We start from the raw sequence: 18,616 nt of genomic DNA, 5'->3' as shown, positions 1-18,616 counted from the left end.
ATTCTATCGAATCGTATCGCAAGTGCTATGATTTAGCGAATGACGAAAATACGTGAAGATTTTAACCGCAGTTACATGTTTTGCTGTGATTTGTTTCAAGTTCGGCTGCGGAAAACTCTGTCTTTTCGCGTATCTTTGGGAGTTTCCCCGATTTTGGATTTTTGAAATTTGATAATCGTCGGATCGGGAATCCACGAAGCTGTCGTTCGTAGAAAAATTTAACTGGAAGTAGAGGTGGCGATGAATTCAGTTTGTAAAATCTCCTCTTGTCCTAGCCCTCTTTCTTGATTACGAACCAGCTATACGTGACTATTTGAGCTTATCGATCGCGGAAAGGGACGAAGACCTACGGGTGATTCACACAGTCGCAGCAGACGCGTCGGAGACTGCTGGCCCCACGTTCCCTTGGCACGGTTGGATGATCCCCGCTTCAAAAGTAAAGACGACGAGACTATGCGGCAGAGGCACGGACGAGGATTAATACGACTTGTGCAATTCCGGCGACTTTTCCATTTTCGCACTTTCAGGAGGCTCGATGCGAAATGATTTCGATATTCTCGTGTAGGTAAAGCAAAATACGGTCGAATCTCGTCGCGAATTCTTTGTCGCGTACCGACGATAAGTTTAAAACGAAAGATTTATAGTAAGGGAGTTTCCATAAATTACGTAACGCGTTCGAGGGCCGGAGGGGTCAAGGAATTTGTTACGCTTCGTTGCACAGTGTAGGGGGGGATTTGATATCGTCGTTACGTAACGATATTTTTTCGTTGAACAATACATTTTACCTCCTATTAATAATGAGCTTTATGTTTTTTCGAAAAAAGGCAGTCATCAATCGATTGTGTTATATCACATTCAGGGGGGGGCTTAGTTGCAAAATGGGGGGGAGCAATAATCCAAATTTTTGCGTTGCGCAATTTATGGAAGCTCCCTAATTGAAATAAACTTCTGACGAATCGTAAATGTATAGTAAAATTCGTTTCATGCTTCCAGCGCATTCAATTATTTTCACAGAAACAAGCGTTTGTTCGATAACGTATCTGTGCACAAAAAATATGGCGACAAAATTGAGTGGGGAAAAAATGTTTTCTGTCCTTATCGAATGACGAGTGAATGACTCGAGACGAATTTGTGCTTGAAAGGAAAAATGTTACTTCTTTTGACACATTCAATTGCCGCGACGAAGAAATTCTTTCTTTTAGTTTATCTGCACAATTGTAACCAGTGTAGACTGAGTAGGAAATTATTATAAGCTTGAAATAAATGTTGTTTCAATATTCGTAATTGCAGCAGATACTGGTGCAATTTACTGGTTGGAAAGAATGTTTTTGTTGCGAAATCCAAGTAATTTTCCACTACGATCTAACTTGAGTATTCCAAGTCCCAAGAAATAACTCCAAGTACTATAATTGATAATTCGAGTAAAGATTTTTTGACATTCGAACTAAGAACATGTCATTTTATTTGTTGTGATATCGCATTGATCTTCCCCAAAATGCATATGAAAAATCATACGACTTTTAATATATGCTTCCAGACGCCAAAAATATTTTTGGTGACAAAATTAATACAGCTTTTAGGTGCTTGTGTAGAGTTTCACGCTTTCGAGTTTTTTTCGCCCCGTGTAGTGTCATGTAGTTATTATTTTCGGTGAGTTACGGAGTTGTAGGACAAGCTGAACGGCCTCCATTGATGTCTGATGAACTATTATGTCGATACACGAAGAAGTACAAGTTATTAACGTCACTTGCGGGGAGGCAGGAGGGTGAAATTACCGGCGTTGGTGGTACACCGGTATCTCGTTCGCGTTGCTAGGAGAAGCAACGCCTGCGCCGCAAAATATCCTCCTACGATTTGGAATCCGATACAGCCCAGGGCTAGTCCATTTCCATTGCATAGGAATGTAGTAACAATCAAACAATGTGGCTCTAAGAACCAGGCAAATGTGGATAAATGAATACACGGTCTTTTCCAAATCGATCGCAACTCATGAGAGTTTGATCAACTACCTATAGACTTGGGCATTGTTCAATAATTCACCATCACTCCAAGTCGGCAATTCGTTATTTTTGTATCGTGTCATTTCGTGGAAATGTATCACATGCTACACGGTCAGTTCTACTTACAGTCCGTAACCTACAGTTCACCTACATGTATGCGATTCAGGGTTCATTTTACCAATCAGTGAGCAATGATACAAATTTCGATCGGTTATACCTACCCTGAATCGCATACATGTAGACGAATCTGCCTCGTGATACGGCACGACAACTTTGACGAAGTGACACGCGTATACTTGTTCTTGAAACTTAATCTCGAAAGTATAAAGCTGAAGATGAGAGATGAAACGAAGTCTTCGTTGGACTTCACGATGACGTTCCGAATCCGTTCACGCTCGTTTCATTCCATTCTCTCGGCCGAAACCTCGCAGGTATACGTATTCTACAGTCGAATCGGTCTCCAACTAGACACCCCGTATGTTGTGTAACCTGTAGGACAATGACACGTGGTTGCGAGTCGCGCCGCTTCGCCAGAGGGCTGTCAACTCTACGAATTGTACATTATTTCACCTCGTTCATTCGTCCGTCTCGTCCACCTTTGCGTTCCAAGTACTGTAACCACGCGAGAACGAGAGGCTACGTGGCAAGGTGATAATATTTATTGCTCAAAGTTTATACCTCAAAGTACCACACCTGCGATGCATGGTGCACACAGGCACGTGTATATGCGGTACCTCTAATGCAGGCCAGTTATCTCCGAGACATTGTCTTACCGTGACAGTGCCACCGTTGTGGGGGGCTCACAGCTGCTGACGAGGCTCGATGCCCGGCTCTCCAGCAACCGGTTACGCCACGGCGACTAGTCGGCAATCACGATGGTCGGTTGCTGTTCCTGCCGGTTGCATGTATGCGTGCCTGGTTTGTGCCTTGACGCTCGATAGTCACGGACGGACGGACGGACGCGACGTAAAACGTTGCGAGGGATCACAACTCGAGGATTCGCTATTCCGATGCCCGTGACACTGAACTCGGTGAATTGCCAGGCTCTCACAGTCGGCTAATCCGTTCAATCTGCAGAGTAGAAGAAATTGAGGTTCAAGTTCGCAATGCTATTTTAACGATTCTTTATCAGATAAACTTTTTATTTCGCTGTTGGAAATTCGGGAAACCGTGATACGGAATTAACGTGATTATACAATTTGGCTTATTATTCGACTTCTTTAAAGATTTTCAAGGAAGTTTGCACAAAATTATAATTTTTCTTACATAGTTTCTTTTTCCTTCTTCGAAAGATTCGAATCTTTGCTTATTTTTAAGGTCCAAAACTTCTGGCTACGAAGCCTCTCGCTATTCTACAAACGCTGATCAGCTTCTAACCAGGATTGGTCTGAAATATTTATGGTCGCGTTATGCAACTTCAAAATCACTTTTCTCTTTCCAGCGTTACAGGGCGAGTACTGTTAACCCTGTTCTTACTTTTTACAAATATCGAAACGGTACATAACCGTAAAAAGTTTTGGAAGACTCGGTGATGTAGTACGATAAAGTACGAATAATCAGATTTTTTTTTGTCTATTCATGGAAATCTCAAGCAACCATGGTTAATCAAATCACGGTCATTCTATATTGTTGCAAAATGTTTAATATTTATATGGTTATTTCCATCAGAACGATAGTAATAGCTCCCTTACCACGCAACTGACCATAATATATGACATTCCGTTCTTTTGTCTATTTTTCACCCTGAAACAGTCTTCTTTGTACAAGTTTTGCGTTTCTAATTCATTCCGCGGTGGTGTTTAGTTGGAGATTAGCCAAAAATGTCTTTCATTCGCCGTTTGCACGTCTCTAATGAATTATGACATATTATAGATTCACGTGTTTGCAAGAGAATCGCGGTAAGTGACTTTTACTGTTAGCGTAGAATCGAGCGCCCACAGCATAATACGAAATTCGTGTTTACCGTTCAACTTCCGCACATTCCGTTCACATATATTTGATGTGCGAAGTTACAGTGCCGGCGTGCGCTATTTTCTAACGTCGACGAAAAGTTTTCGACTTATTTCGCGTAATGATGAAACGTATGTAGAGCATTCTTTCATCCTCTTCAGAATTTTTTTCCGATTGTAATTTCAATCCGTGTATTATTCGTTTGCTCCAAAATATCCCTAAGTCGGCAGCAGTTTTGGCGGTTAGAATTTTAACAGCTTCCTTTATCGTGTAATCGTATCGTACCAGGACGGCAACTAATTCGTTACTAAGAGGCCCACGGTCTTTTGTAGAATAGCCAATACTTTTTGGATGAAACACCGATCGTTTCTTTTTCTTTGCTCCGTTCCAACGTGGAAGCAACGATGTTAACAATGATTTTTTCAAACCACGACAGAGACAATATTAATTTCTCATTTGAACGAATGTCCTCGAGGTAAATTATTCAATATCGTCGGATGCAGAAATATTTTATATTCTGCACGAATATTGATAAAACCGCAAAAGCAGTCTCGCCTAGCTGCAGGTTATTTTTGCTCGTGTTATCTATTGATTTTAAAAAAATTTTATAGTGGATAAAATACAGTTGAACGAAAGTTTGCACTTTATTTATTGCATCTTAATTCTTGCAAGTTACATTATATGTAGATTTTTTTTCTTCTAATATCGTGTTTACAAAAACATTTTATCTGGTAACGCATTTCTTGCCGGAAAGGTTTGTTCGTGAGTAGTGAAGGACGAAAAAACGAACGTAATTTATAGCAGGCAGTAGAAGTGAATAATTACTAAGAACGATGTTTCCCTGTATCGAATTACACTAAACAGCGTGAGCTTCTGTAGACATTTAAACGTATATTCAATTCACGACTAAATCCTTTCAGTATACATAGTGATTTATTCCAGTTGTTGTTTTCACTTCATTATCGCTGCCGTTCTTCAAAATTGACAGAAATTTTAATCACTACCCTAAACTAGACGTGGAAGAAGGGCTTTAATCGACATTATTTTACGATTTATTTTGACATTCGAACCTTGACAGTTTCTACGCTAGTGTCTCGATATCATGGGGTATAATATGAACATAGTCACATGTGTGTGATTCTTCTAGGCAGCACTTCGTCCATACATACATACACCCATCCATACGTATCTGTTTTCACCAACATTTGTTACCCATTGCCACAGTAACGGCCGACCGTCTGCGTAGAATAAATAATCCACTATACCGTCAGAAATATGATTGATTTTCTTTTTTTTTATTTTTTTTCTCTTGTTATTTAGTCACGTCGAAAAGCGATTTCATCGATGATCATATCATCGTACGTGGCAATTTCTTCCGGCAAAGTGAAACAACGCAATGTTGAAAATCGCATTTCTCTCAATGTCGCGTAGTAAACAACATAACCTCCGAGGTAACTGTGAAGCGGCGTTATCGCGGGGTAACCTCATCGCGCGGTCTCGTTAAGTGTGCGATAATCCTCTTCCCTCGTCGCGTCACTCTCTCGCCCTTCTCTTTCTCTTTTCCATCTACCTCGGCTTTTCATTGAACAACGTCTAACCAACGCACGGTCATAAAAGCGGCATGAATCAATTTTCACCGAATGGCAATTGAAAATTGACTCATGCCGCTTTCGTCGCTGAAGCAATAAACGGTTCTATTAAAACGTAACGACGCGCTGCTAGACCTTTGAGCATTTCCCATCCGAAAACCATCGACGAAGAACTCCCCCTTTTGAGCGTACGAAAAGGAGGCAGAGCGTAGGGGGGTCACAATATCAGACAGGGTTGTTTTCTCGAACGGTACGCCGACAGGTAGGATAATGTAGCTGTACTTTTTGGCTCCGATCACTCGGTGATGTTCTCTGTGTGCAGTTTGAGCCGTGCTGGAGCGGGAGGAGTGGCCGTGACCTGTGACGCGTGGGGTGAGGTCACTGCTCTACGGTGTGTAAAGGTATTATGGGTCTAGTAGCCGTCATCGTCTAGCCCGGACTTTGCACTCTATCTTGCTCTAGCTCTAGCCACCTCGGACTTGTCCATTCTCTCTCTCTCTCTTTCTCTGTCTCTCTCTCTTGCTCGCGTCGTCTTTCGCTTCTTCCTCGATGAGCGAAAAACCGCCCGTGAATTCGGTCGATGTATCGGCCATAAGATGTGGAACGTCCCTTCAGCTTTCTTTTAACTCGAAACTGTTACTTTAGCCCAAATTTACCCAAGAGTATAATATCGTAAATTGAAGAAAAATTAACACAAGAAGGACACTGGTTTACTAATAAAAAGTAAAGAAGTGAAAAATAAAGATCGAGAAGAAGATAAGAAGAGATATAACGTTATACTCACAATCAGTCGCGGTATTGATTTGGTACGTGGTACACACGGAGAAATGGGAATCACTGGAGTGCCCAGCTGGCCTGACCATCTTTATCTGGTGATTAATCGTTATGTTGTCCTCTTATGATCATTCAGTTTTATTTTAATGTGTCAAAATTACTAACTGAGAACATTTGAGCTACGCCGAATGTCCGCGGTTGTAACTATTGAATTGAATTCAATTGTATTTTATCAATTTATGATAAATTCACATATCTGCAGGTCAATACTTTTGCACAATGAGTCTATAGTAATTGAAGGCTAGTTTCCTTTGTCTATCTTTACATATTCCCATCCGTTCACTACAATTATTCTCGAATTGTGGCATCCAACCTTTGTTATAGGTAGCGATTCAACTATTTGTGTTGAATTATTTTACTCGAGAGTGTGTTACAACTTACAAAGTTTTTTAAAAAGTATACAAGCTGTACGTGAAACCATAACTGGTAAAATGTAACTATAATTGTGAAAAAGTAGAAGTGTATTTTGTTCTTTTACGCAATAGTTGAATAGGAATTGTGCAAGATGTTGGATAAGATAAAAAATAATTTGAAAAATAACTAGATACTCAAGTGTTGTCCCTCTGTTTACTTTTTTGGTTTCCTCGACATAACTTACTAACTTACTTTCCGCATCATTCGAGAACCAATTTATTCATAGTACTTTGGCCGCAAAGCTATAGTTGTCGCGGTTTTGCAGTGGCTTGTCCTTACCACGCTCGGATCTTTGGTTACATTGTAGGTTGTAGAGCTGCTGCGGACATTCTCTTCTCGTTTCGTGCGACTCGTTACCGCGACGTCCTCGCTCTCTGCAGGTAGCCGCAATTGATATTCCGAACTTTGTTGAAGTAATCAACCACCTACCTGCATCATCGGTCCTCGATAAATTGGGGACAATCTCTGCCGATTCGCGTTGCCATATTACCGCTTGTGAAATGTCGGGCGGATACGATTTTTGCTTTTTCTTATTGCACGTATTATTACAATTTTTTCCTCCATATGATACGCTATTAACACTGTCAAATCGTTTGCTACGTCATTCATCCGCGATCCACAAACATATTCAGAATCGTAGTAGACGTTATTCGCTTTCCAAAAGTCGGCAATTTTTAAATTTTGTCTAAAACCGCCATTAGGACACGAATTCTAATATCGATTTTTCATATATTTTTAATTTTGTTTTCGTAGTCTTTTTTTTTTACCCTTTATTCAGAAAAAAAAAACTATGATCTTAAGACATTAAGAAATCTAACTGAAACGTCTCTCGTTTCACCGATTATTGTTACAATATCAACGTAATGATTGTTGTCCAGTATACTAATGAGAAAATTATTTTCTCGCATAATTCCAGATCGCTCCCTCGGCAAAAAAACTTTGGGGCGTCGATGAAGGCGGGTCTAAAGATGAGGGGGGAGTCAAAGGCGGTGGGATACTTCACCTGGGAGATCATCAGATGTGGCGCGATTCTACCTGGAGTACGTCAGGTAAAAATTTATTTAAAATACAATCACTTATTATTCACATCTATTTAGAAAATGGTTTGTGTCTTTATAGATTTATAGAAAGAAAAGAAAAAAAACATCAAACCACTCGACATTGTCCTAGATATTGATCACAATTGGCTTGACTTCAAATTTTAACTAAAAAAATTTTTTTTTTTCCGTAATCTTCTATCATCGTGCTATTCCTCTGATATTTTTACCTCGCCTAACTCGCCAATTGACAGTGCAACTGGTCGACTGCAATCGTGGTGAAATTGTTTTGACCCTGCAGCAGCATTTGCCTCATTCACTTTTTTATTGTATCCACACATATATGTTTAGAATCGCATATATTTGGAGTGCAGAGTCGATTCGTTGCGGCAACATTTAACTGGGACGTCGATCGCACACTGCAATCTTACGGCATTTGCACTTATAATGTGCACACGATACCTACATGTGGGAATCGCTCTGGCACTCCATTTTCGATCGCGCCGCTTTCTTAATCTTGCGATTTCAACCGGACATCGTCAATGTTTTTAATTTCTTTTCCCGATTAAAAATTTATTATACAGAGTACATGGGCAATTCCATGCGAATCCAACCAATGTCTAACCCTCACACACTTCATCTTGTCCGAAATTTTTACTGCAATTGCCACAACTCTGAAACAGTACCCTGAATTTGTTTCAGTTATATTATTTAACTGATGAATTGTTTATAAATATTGAGAATGATTTTGAAACGGACCCTTTCTAAAATTCTCAAAAACTTTTCTTTTTTCCAAACATATCAGGACCAGGCCCATGATGGGCCGAGTTTTTTCTTTTTTTTTTTTTTTTTCTTCCAAACCACTTGTAATTTTTTTTGATCATATAAAACATTGTTTAAACTATCTGAAAATGACCAAAAAATTTTCAAAACTTCAGTTTTTCACTTAGAACACTCCTAGACCGGTTTTTATTATGAAGTTGATGAGAAAGTTGAACGTACAAAAAAAAATTAAACAAATTGACAAAGTTTGCTTCATAACAGAACCGGTTTAGAAATTTTCTAAACGACAAATAGAAGTATTATGAATTTTTCGGAAATTTTTAGACCGTTGAAACGATATTTTAGCTGACCAAAAAAATTGAAAGTTCTAAAAAAAAAAATGGAAAAATATCAGCCCATAATAGACACGGTCTTAGAATGTTTGGAAAATAAAATAGAGCTTCTGAGAATTGTGCGAAAATTTTAAAAACTCCTTTTCAAAATTACTCAATATTTATAAGTAATTAATCGACCGATTAAATAAAAAAATTGTTAAAAAATTCAGGGTAGGCACTGTTTCAAAGTTGGGAAAAATACAGAAAAAATTTTAAACAAAATCAGAAATGGTTAGGGTCAAAAGTTGGTTAGGTTCGTATGGAATTCCCATATATATTATACGGTACACGTATATCTTGAATGAATCTGAAACTTGGTACACGGATGATCGTTGTGTATTTTCCTTGAATGCAGGTAATAAATCAATATTCAATACGAAACCAGCGTCCGTTTGTTCTCGATTTTCAATACAATATCGTGATCAACGCTGTGTATTATCATACATCCCAGTCAATTGTACAATTTCTATACGAAGAAAACGTTTCGTAACCCAAAATAATACAGTTGTTATTATTCAGAAATTTGAATGAACATTTGGCACGTAACTCAGGACACCCAGGTATATAATTATACTTACGTAAATGTATTTATTTACCTCTGAGATTTTGGCATCGGTGGTTTTGTTGAATTTAATTAATCGATTACCGTGCCAAGCGAGACAATTCGGAGCGTATAGATTCGAAGAAAGGAAGGTTTATATAATTGTATTTCCCATTCATTTTTGTCTGTCCGTTTTTCCGTACGTTCTATGTATTTCAATCGACTTACATCTCTTCCCGCCTCTATGTAGAGGGTATGAAGTTTTATCTAATCTTTTGTTATTTTAGAAATATTTTGCATTGTGTTATGCGTACCTAAGAACTGTAAAAATAAGGGGATTTTTTTTAAAAACAAACTTGAAATCTGGAAAGCGGTATAAATTATAGATTTAGCAAAATTATTCCAAGGAAGTTACTTGTCTTTGATTTTCTCCAATCGATGCTTTGACAGTTTTCAAATTTAATCGCAACTCGTGGATTATCTGCTGAAAATTCCATATTTTCGTGAATCATTTATAAAACAGAACTCATAATAGTTCACGTAGTACTGTTCGAAACCGATTGTTATATTTGGAAAAAACTTCATTACCATCGCATGTTGCGTAACGTGTTGAAAATCTTAATTATTTATCTTTCCTTTTTAATTTCCCCTATAACACTTGGTAAAGAAAAATTTAAGAAATTTGAGCGTTGCATATTGGTCTGAAAATTCTAACCATGATTGACGATGTTCGTAACAGAGTCAAAAGGTGGTCAATGAAATTTTTCTAATATGACTGAGCTTAATGGTTTTGGATTAGGTAGTAGAGATAACACAACCTCAGCATTAATATCTAGTCTTTTCACATACTCGATGATGATTATTATCTTTGAAACACCAATAGTTTTGCGAACATGAACTAATCTTTTAGTCAATTCTTACAAAATATGCCAAAATATGCCATAGGTTTCGACAAATTTAAGGAACACCCGAGTGCGCGTGAGCCAAGTTTTTTTTTCTGTTTATACAGTCTGGTCAACTCTGTCCGTCGGACTTTGGCGCGAACAGGCGATAAGCGCAATCTGTTCGAGGTTAGGTACACTAAAATGCAGGTCCCTCACATTTTGGCCATCTCAAATTCCGAACGCAACGTAATCTCGAGACGCCTGCGAGTTTTGACGACAAATATACAACAAACTCGGTGAAAATTGGTTGAATGTACGAATGAAATCACATGATTTAGCCCATGTGTATTCGAGTGTTCAGTTTCCTGACATCATCACGGTATGAATATTCTATTACGTCAGACTTCAGCGATCACTTTATCCTACGGACGATTTTTCATCACTCCATCGAAACGATGTGTATCAGTTTATCACACATCTCGTTATTGGCTCGTTTCGCGTTTGAATAGTCGAGGTTATGTCACGCGGCAGATGGAAGTAAAGCTGTTACTCAACGTCATCGATCTCTCACGTCTGTTACTTCACCCGCATTGACGAGTCAGTGATAAGAATTCTGTTCCTACGAAGCTTCGAAAGCCTGACGAAAACCACGGAAACAACACCGTCGAGTGTACCCGAAACCGGATGGGGGGGGGGATACACGCGCGTTTCCTCGCAGTTCCGTACCTTATAGGTTGATATTAGTTTCTCGTCGAGCAAGTTGTTAAAAACAAATGCGAAAAGTGGACGCTACCGGTAAACGAGGAGTGGTGGCAGCGGTGCGGCGTGTGCCTGCGTGTGTGACTGCCAGTGAAAGAGAAAAGGGGGGCGTCGCGACGCGCGGCAACCGGCGGGTGAAACGCGGCTGTTGCCATGGCGACAGACGCTTGTTAAAACGTTCGTTGGCCGTGTGTCGGTGGCGGTGGGGGCGGCTGGCTGGATGGCCGGGTGGAGGCCAACGTCCCGCAGCCACCCAGGGTCGACCCACCCACACCCGGAGCCACGGGGTTACAGTTCCCGATTGATTAGAACCGCGTATCTCGGTGTTTGCATGGATTCAGTTTCCAGGGAAAATCCTTCCTGGATCATTATATGAATTTAGCGCTAGAGCGGGGTGTAGTTGCCGGACTGCCGATTGCCATGGGTGCGGCATCCGGTGATCTGCGTAGAATTTTGCTCGAGGGAGTCGTGAATTTAATCAGTTCGAAATCAAGCTGTTAAATCAAACAAACTGGATTAACTTGAATAACGGGGAATCTTATTGTTAATCGAGGTGATACCGTTGGATCAATCAATACGAATCACCCGAGAGCACGTGATAGAAATGAAAAAATTAGTCCTCGATTGTTGTAAATCGTACAGGAAATCACTCTGAGGCTTGGTAATCGTCAAATGGTTTAGATTCGTCATTTATTTATTTTTATTTTTTGTTGTTTGCGTTGATTTTTAGAGATTTTCTGTGATTTTCTGTAATTTTGTCCAACCCGGAAATCGAGGGTAACACAGAAAGGCAGAATTTACAATCGGTAGAAATCAATGTTAACCCCTTACCAGTGTGGCACGATTTTAGTGCCACTATTGTGTCAGAAAAAAATTTTGATAAATTTATCATGTAATCTTAGTTTAAAGGTTTTTGTGATCACTGAATTTGTAAATGAAATCAGATTTGTACAATTCAAAATGACGGATCTAATGTAGCGATTGATATAAAAAATAATAAAAACACTAAAGATATAAATTGTTGTCGAAATCCAACTACTTTTCGTATTTTTTCCCCACCATATTGGATCCGCCATTTTGAATCTTGGGAATCTGATTTCAGGATCAGATTCAGCGACCTCAAAAGCTATGAGTTGCCAAACAACAGTCTAATCGAGTTAGTAAAGACTTGGTTTTTTATTTTTTTTTTTTAAATGCCCACACATGAGTCGTAACACAAAAGTGGTACCACCGTTTTCCGCCGATATGTGTGTCAATCGTTCTCAAGGGGTCGATGAATTGAAATCATTCGATTGATTCCAAAGTCGCCCTTCGTTTCGAACACTCGAAATTTCAGACCAATATTGTAATAGGGATCTTTACTCCTAGGGTAATTCCTAAACTTTGTCAAACAACCCAGATACGCATGTCAAAAAGTTTCAAGTACAGTTTGTCTATTCGGTTTAGTCACCTTTTGTAAGGTTCTTGTGTATTTTGAAATTCTCAATATCATGCTGAAAACATAAAACCCGACTCTGAATCATGCATGATACACCGCACTAATTAGTATATAATAAATTTGTTCGTATGTAATAAAATCGAAGAAAATCAGGCGCTTCTCATGTTGAAAAAGTGATGTTCCAGATCGTCCTTATATTTTTTCCATTTAATTCGATATCGGTAATCGTTAATAATTATATGGATGTGAAAAGTTGACAATTTTTCAGCAAAAATTACTCGCCAAACGCAGGGTTCGGAATTTGGGAATTGATCACGATGTTTTGATTCAATTGTTCGCGTTTCTCACCCTTTCAAAACGAAACCTAATTTCACAAATAAGCAAACACAATATTTACGAATAATTTTTGATGTTGTTTTGTTTGTAATAGTATGTTTTTATTTCGAGTAAAATTGAAATATATTTAGGAAGAAAAATTCTGACAAAGGAAAGAGCATATCGACAATCCTATTCTGTAAATAAGATTGCCGAAATCAATATTCAAAATCCCCGGCAAATTAGGGGCCAGTTGTACAGTGGATTGACCTTATTCACTAGACATTGTATTCGAATGTAGGTCAGCAACGAAATCGTTAACCAATTTAATTAAGTAATGAATCAATTTCCTTTGTATGGATCTAATAAAATGTATAAGAGTAGCGTGAAGAGTACTAATGATTACCGTAAGAAGCCATTCAAATAATGTGTCACATTCTGCTGACCACAGATAGAGGAAGAGCAGGGGGTCGAAGGTTTTGGCATAATTAGTTACATCTGAAGGACAAGGGAAAAGGGTAAAAAATATTACGTCATATTTTTCACATACTAATTCAAATACGGCTAAAACGAAGAGATTATGTTTTCAAATGGGGGAGTTAGAAACGCATGTTTTGCGACTTATCACGATTAGAAAAAAAATAGTAACCAATGAAAATTCTTCCGGACTGTAGTATAGTGATCTGCAAATAAAAAAATTTTAGTCGGTGTTGTTCGAGGTGTGTTAGAAGAGAAGAAGTGAAACTGAGCAATGATGCAAATTTTCGATGAATATTTCCGTCGCTTCGCGAAGAAGGGTGGATTGTTATTAAATAAAAATAAATTACAGTTTTCTCTGTTATCATTCTGTTATAAAACAATTATACAACCCATACAAACACCCGGAGGGCGACATTCGGGCAGTCTTGAAGCGTACAGAATTAACGAACAGGTAGATGAATCAAAAATTGAGAATAAAATGAAAATATATTGTAGGCAATTTTGCACTTTTCAATACATCATCTGAAGTGTTCTCTTTAGATATAATGTATGTGTATAAGTTATCTATTATTTAGGACAAACTTTTTTACGATTTTTTTATGATTTCACGCAATTTCGAATGATTTCATAACCACATTTTTACGTAATTTCCGGCGAATTCACGACATTTAAACTCTTGCGGCTTGATAAAGTCTTATGCGATTTGAAATATCCTCTGCTGATTCACATGGTTTCGAGCGTGAAATGGTTTCCTCTTTTACGGTTATTTTGAGTGATTGCCAATTGCTTTCAATATCAAGTTTCTAACATGGACCAGTGATTTCGAAAGTCAAAAGTCTCGAAAGTTTGGCTACCAGTGACCACCATGGGGCACTGTTTCTTACTAGACACGAATTTCAGAATGAACCGTTTAAAAAAGTCGATGCCCAAAAAGATCAGATCAAAGAATCTGTATCATATCTTGCATATTACGAGGAAAAGTAAGGTTTAAGCAATAAGCCAAGAAGCTGCTCCGGTTCTCCCAAATTACAACAATGTTACGTACAAAAGGAAATCACTTCACACGGTTCATGAAGAAATTTTTATGCCTTTCCTCAGCGATGGGCAAGATGAATTGTAAATTTGTAACTAGGTTAACCAGACGAATTTTCATCAATTCATCGAAGTATGCGTGTTATTCAATGGTATTTAATGTTTTACGGTTGTGAATCTGTTTCAGACAATGCAGTTTCGCAACCGATCTCAATGGGCACTGGAAGACGTGCTACCGGATACCACCACCACACTTCCGAGGTTGGGGCGGTTCTCAGCCCTAGAGGCAGGTTAGTAACTGGAGTATTGTCAAATCGCGTTTCTCTTTGAATGCGGATGAAATATCACGTGCCGCGTTGTGTTGTCGCAGCCGTTCGTCAGGCTGCATTGAACGAAGATGATATTGTTACTTCGAGAGGATCGCAGTCCAACAATGTACGACGTGCGAAACGCTGTGCTACTATTCAAATGACGGCGAATCGCGAAGAGTTTACTCACCTGCTTGGTTTTGCAAAATGTGGAAGTGTAAACCGTGAAATAACCGAGTTTACGATGATTTTATTTTGCTATTCATTGTCGATTAGGGATGTACTGGCTGTACATTCTCAACCAAAAGTGAGTCTCGTCGACAATATTGAATACTTTGTGATGAGATCAAAATCGGATAAAATTAACCACAAGAAAGGCGAAAAGAAGATTAAATTTGAATAATGATAATGCCGAAAAGTTATCGATAAATTGTTTGAACAAAATATTGTTCCGAATATTGAATTACTTTGACTTCTGAATTGTAATGTAGAATTTTTTTTACGAAAACGTATCCAAAATTCACGAGTATTCCTCTATTTTTAAAAATTTATCATTTTCGAAAATGAAAAAATTCTTTAATAATTCATGTGCATTCAGATACATCAACGAATTCATTTCGCTTGAAAAAAAAATATTCCCTAAGAAGTTGTGAAACGATATTTTGTTTCAATAATTTATTAGTAACTTTTGGGTTTATTATTCGTGAAAATTAATTTTCTTCTCGTCTTTATTGTGGTTGATTTTTTTCTGATATTTGACTCACCTTTGGTTGAGAATGTACAGCCAGTACGTCGTGAATAGTGCGGCTCACACTTATTCATCTAAACATACAGTCTTATAGTCAATCTTCATAATCCTCAGTTTTCCAATCTAAAGTCGAGAATAAATAATAAATCTTGACGATTATCGGCCAACCAACCTCCGTAAACAACGTTTTTCTTCATCTTTTCCCATTGAACTGATCAACTCACACAGCTTGTTATTTACTCACGGAAATTTACAAGTTTAATCTTGCCATACCATTCGACTTATCGAACAGATGGTGGGTAGATATAAAATAACAGTTTTTAATCCAATCATGTTTCGGATAGTCATATTCTGACGGGAAAAATCACGAATGGACTTTCAATTTTCTCAATAGAAATCGATAATCGTGAAGCTTTTCCCGTTGAGATTCGACAACCCGATTGACAAAAGCCGTGAACGAAGTTGGACGTATAACAGTGTTGCTTGTAATTTCTCAAATTTATAGTAAATCAACGCGAAATGCGTTTGAAAATAATCTAATCTTGAGTAAAAAAGAAAGGCACAAAAAGGAGAAAGAAAAAAAACAGAAGTTTAGTTCAGCTGCGAAAAACGATTATTTCGTAATCCTGCGTAAACCGGGATAATAAATATTTCCAGTAGTGGGTCGTTCGTCAGGGTCGAGATTGACGTCACGCTTATAATTCGGATACATTCAGCGGGTGCGCAAAAAGTTGTTACCAACACAAGAAGAAAAAAAAAACCCAAACGACTAGAAAAAAGACGCTTCAGACACGTCTCATTGCCGGCTGTAAATCTTTCAATTGAACACAAACTGCTCTCGATTTCGCCCCCTATCCGCTCTCCCGAGTCATTCGATCCGGTATTATTTCACATCTCATCAACGCTTATCATCATATTTCAGCGAAACCGGAGGTCTTGGCGTTAAAATGGTCGAGTACGTTCTGGGATCAAGTCCCACCACCCCAAAAGACTTGGAGCCTCGAATGGGTTCCCTGAGATTGGTGAGTAAGCTTTTAATGTATAGTCTGCAAGGATTTTGCATTATGTATATTATTAATGTCATTTGTCCGTTGAAGGTTCTCATTAACTTTGTTTCATCTGCTCTGTTCCTGCTCTGTATCGTTGTACGTTGCGATCTTTTCAATTTACTCAATTAACAAGAGCGTTTAACTTTGAATGATAATAATCAAGAGCTAAGTTGTCACGTCAATATTTAGGCTATCGTTAGCCATTTTCTCATACAGACGTGTTGTTGTTTAGCTTACAATTAACTTTATCTTTGATTCGAAAATGAATATTAATCAACCGCGCATCAATTCATATCATTATTTGTACTTGTTTTTCTTGGCAGACTGTTGTATACTTTTCAATTTGAGATGTGATTTTCACGTGTATTTCCCCACTGAATACTAGTCTATTATTTAATATGGTCAATGTATAATATCTGCGCACGGTAATTTTATGTCAAACTAGTCGCATAAAATCTGGGGCGGTGTGATTAATCGATTAATTGCACGACTTCAATGAACTATCAAATATACGTATTGTTATACGCTCGTTTTTGTTTGCAACTTTTATTAACTATCAAAACGCAAACCATGTACAATACTCTTCTAAATTTTGAGTCAATCGAGAATAAGAATGTTTGTTCACTCCATCTTCGTAGATCTGAAAACAGAAATAGATATCTTGATATTCCATTTGCAAAAACCGTACATCGTGACAAATTACGGAGAAATAATTAACGAGTCGCATCAAATTTTGGACAAGATTTGAATCAATCGAGATATGCACCTACAATTTGTCATCTGAGTCGAAAAGTGGGAACTCGTTTGTCGCAGGTCAAGGTTGGGTAGCCTCGTAATTCTGAATTGCAAAGTTGCAACGCCCACACTCATACATGCATAGTTTTGCTTGGCTAGATAGTTGGAGCGCAATTCGCGTCTCGTTAGCCGGATATCATCATTCCGCGTACAGAGGTGGCAAGTCATATCGTACGCATTGGATTCACTCACGTATAGTCGTTGTTTTGTTATTGTTGTTTATTTATTTATTTATTTTTTTTTTTCGATTGTTTAGAACACGGACGGAGACAAAAAAGAGAAAGAGAAGGGTTCGGCGAGCCCCTTCGATGGTTCTAAGGACGACAACGGACCCCAGGGCAATGGACTGGGCCCCCAAAATGGCCTTGACGATGACAAAGGATTTAAGTGAGTTTCACATCAAGTAACCACGTTTCTCTTTACTACACACTGATTTTAATCTCTCGTACGGCTCGTTAATTTCATCATTCTCTTCTTTCAATTTTATGTTGTTTTTTTTTTCTAATTCTGCTCGGACAAATTTCCCGACGAATGAACACGGAGATAAAATTAGAGGCGAAATTCAGACCGTTGTTTCCTCGCAACTGAGGATCATCGTCGTCGAGTCATGCGACGACGACGACGAAAATAAATTTCATTCCTTTATAGAGCGGCGTCGCGATCACCGCATGTCCTTGAAGTATTTAAATACTTTAACAATACAAAGTACGAATATTTTAAAACGTCGGTTATGAATTATGCGGGGAAAATAATATACCAGGTTAGAAGTTTTAGACGAGTTTATCGGGTACAAAGTCGATTATATGATCCATTCACCGTTGTATTAACGTAAAAAAAAAAAATTTAATTCTAAACAAGATTGAAGTTAGTAAAGTTAATGTGTAACGAAATCCTTTTTAAAATCTCAATATTTTACAAATTTAGAATAACTTGGAAGTAGTCGACTTTGCAAAATATCAGCCTGTTCTCTCTTTAACACGGTCTATTCCATTTCAGACGGATAACAGTCCGAAAGTTGCGGAATAACGAGTTTTTCTGAAATTACATTCTTACATGAACCTTGCGAACTTCTTGATTATTCTCAGAGTTTCAAGCGATTTCGTTATACGGAAAGAAAAGAAAGCGTGATAACCGATTTATCAAAGTCGGTAAGACTTGGAAGTTCAACATCCCGTGTTACAGTTTTTGCACTAATTTGAAATTAGATCGTAACAATTTTGTGCACATGCGCCGAAAAATGCAACAGATTTCGCCAGAACTAAATCAAATATATAAATTTTGATAAA

The 18,616-nt window shown here is 38.2% G+C and overlaps 1 protein-coding gene across 9 annotated transcripts in view; it reads left to right on the top strand.

Annotated features, from left to right (window-relative positions):
• LOC107227096 (maternal protein pumilio) overlaps nucleotides 1-18,616 on the top strand; it is a 107,364-nt gene that overhangs the window by 22,186 nt on the left and 66,562 nt on the right. For 7 of the 9 annotated variants that reach the window (XM_046738864.1, XM_046738862.1, XM_046738861.1 and 4 more), the window contains 4 exons: nucleotides 7,704-7,836; nucleotides 14,618-14,720; nucleotides 16,409-16,508; nucleotides 17,587-17,717. In XM_046738864.1, coding sequence (XP_046594820.1) covers nucleotides 7,704-7,836; nucleotides 14,618-14,720; nucleotides 16,409-16,508; nucleotides 17,587-17,717 — 467 coding nt within the window. Of the gene's footprint in view, nucleotides 1-6,154; nucleotides 6,412-7,703; nucleotides 7,837-14,617; nucleotides 14,721-16,408; nucleotides 16,509-17,586; nucleotides 17,718-18,616 lie in introns of all 9 variants that reach the window. The other 2 variants (XM_046738868.1, XM_046738869.1) reach the window with 2 other exon arrangements.

Source organism: Neodiprion lecontei, chromosome 4, assembly GCF_021901455.1.
Source record: "Neodiprion lecontei isolate iyNeoLeco1 chromosome 4, iyNeoLeco1.1, whole genome shotgun sequence".
Classification (NCBI taxonomy): Eukaryota; Metazoa; Arthropoda; class Insecta; order Hymenoptera; family Diprionidae; genus Neodiprion; species Neodiprion lecontei.
Note: the sequence above shows the minus strand (reverse complement) of the source record. Positions and strands in the feature narration are given on the sequence as shown.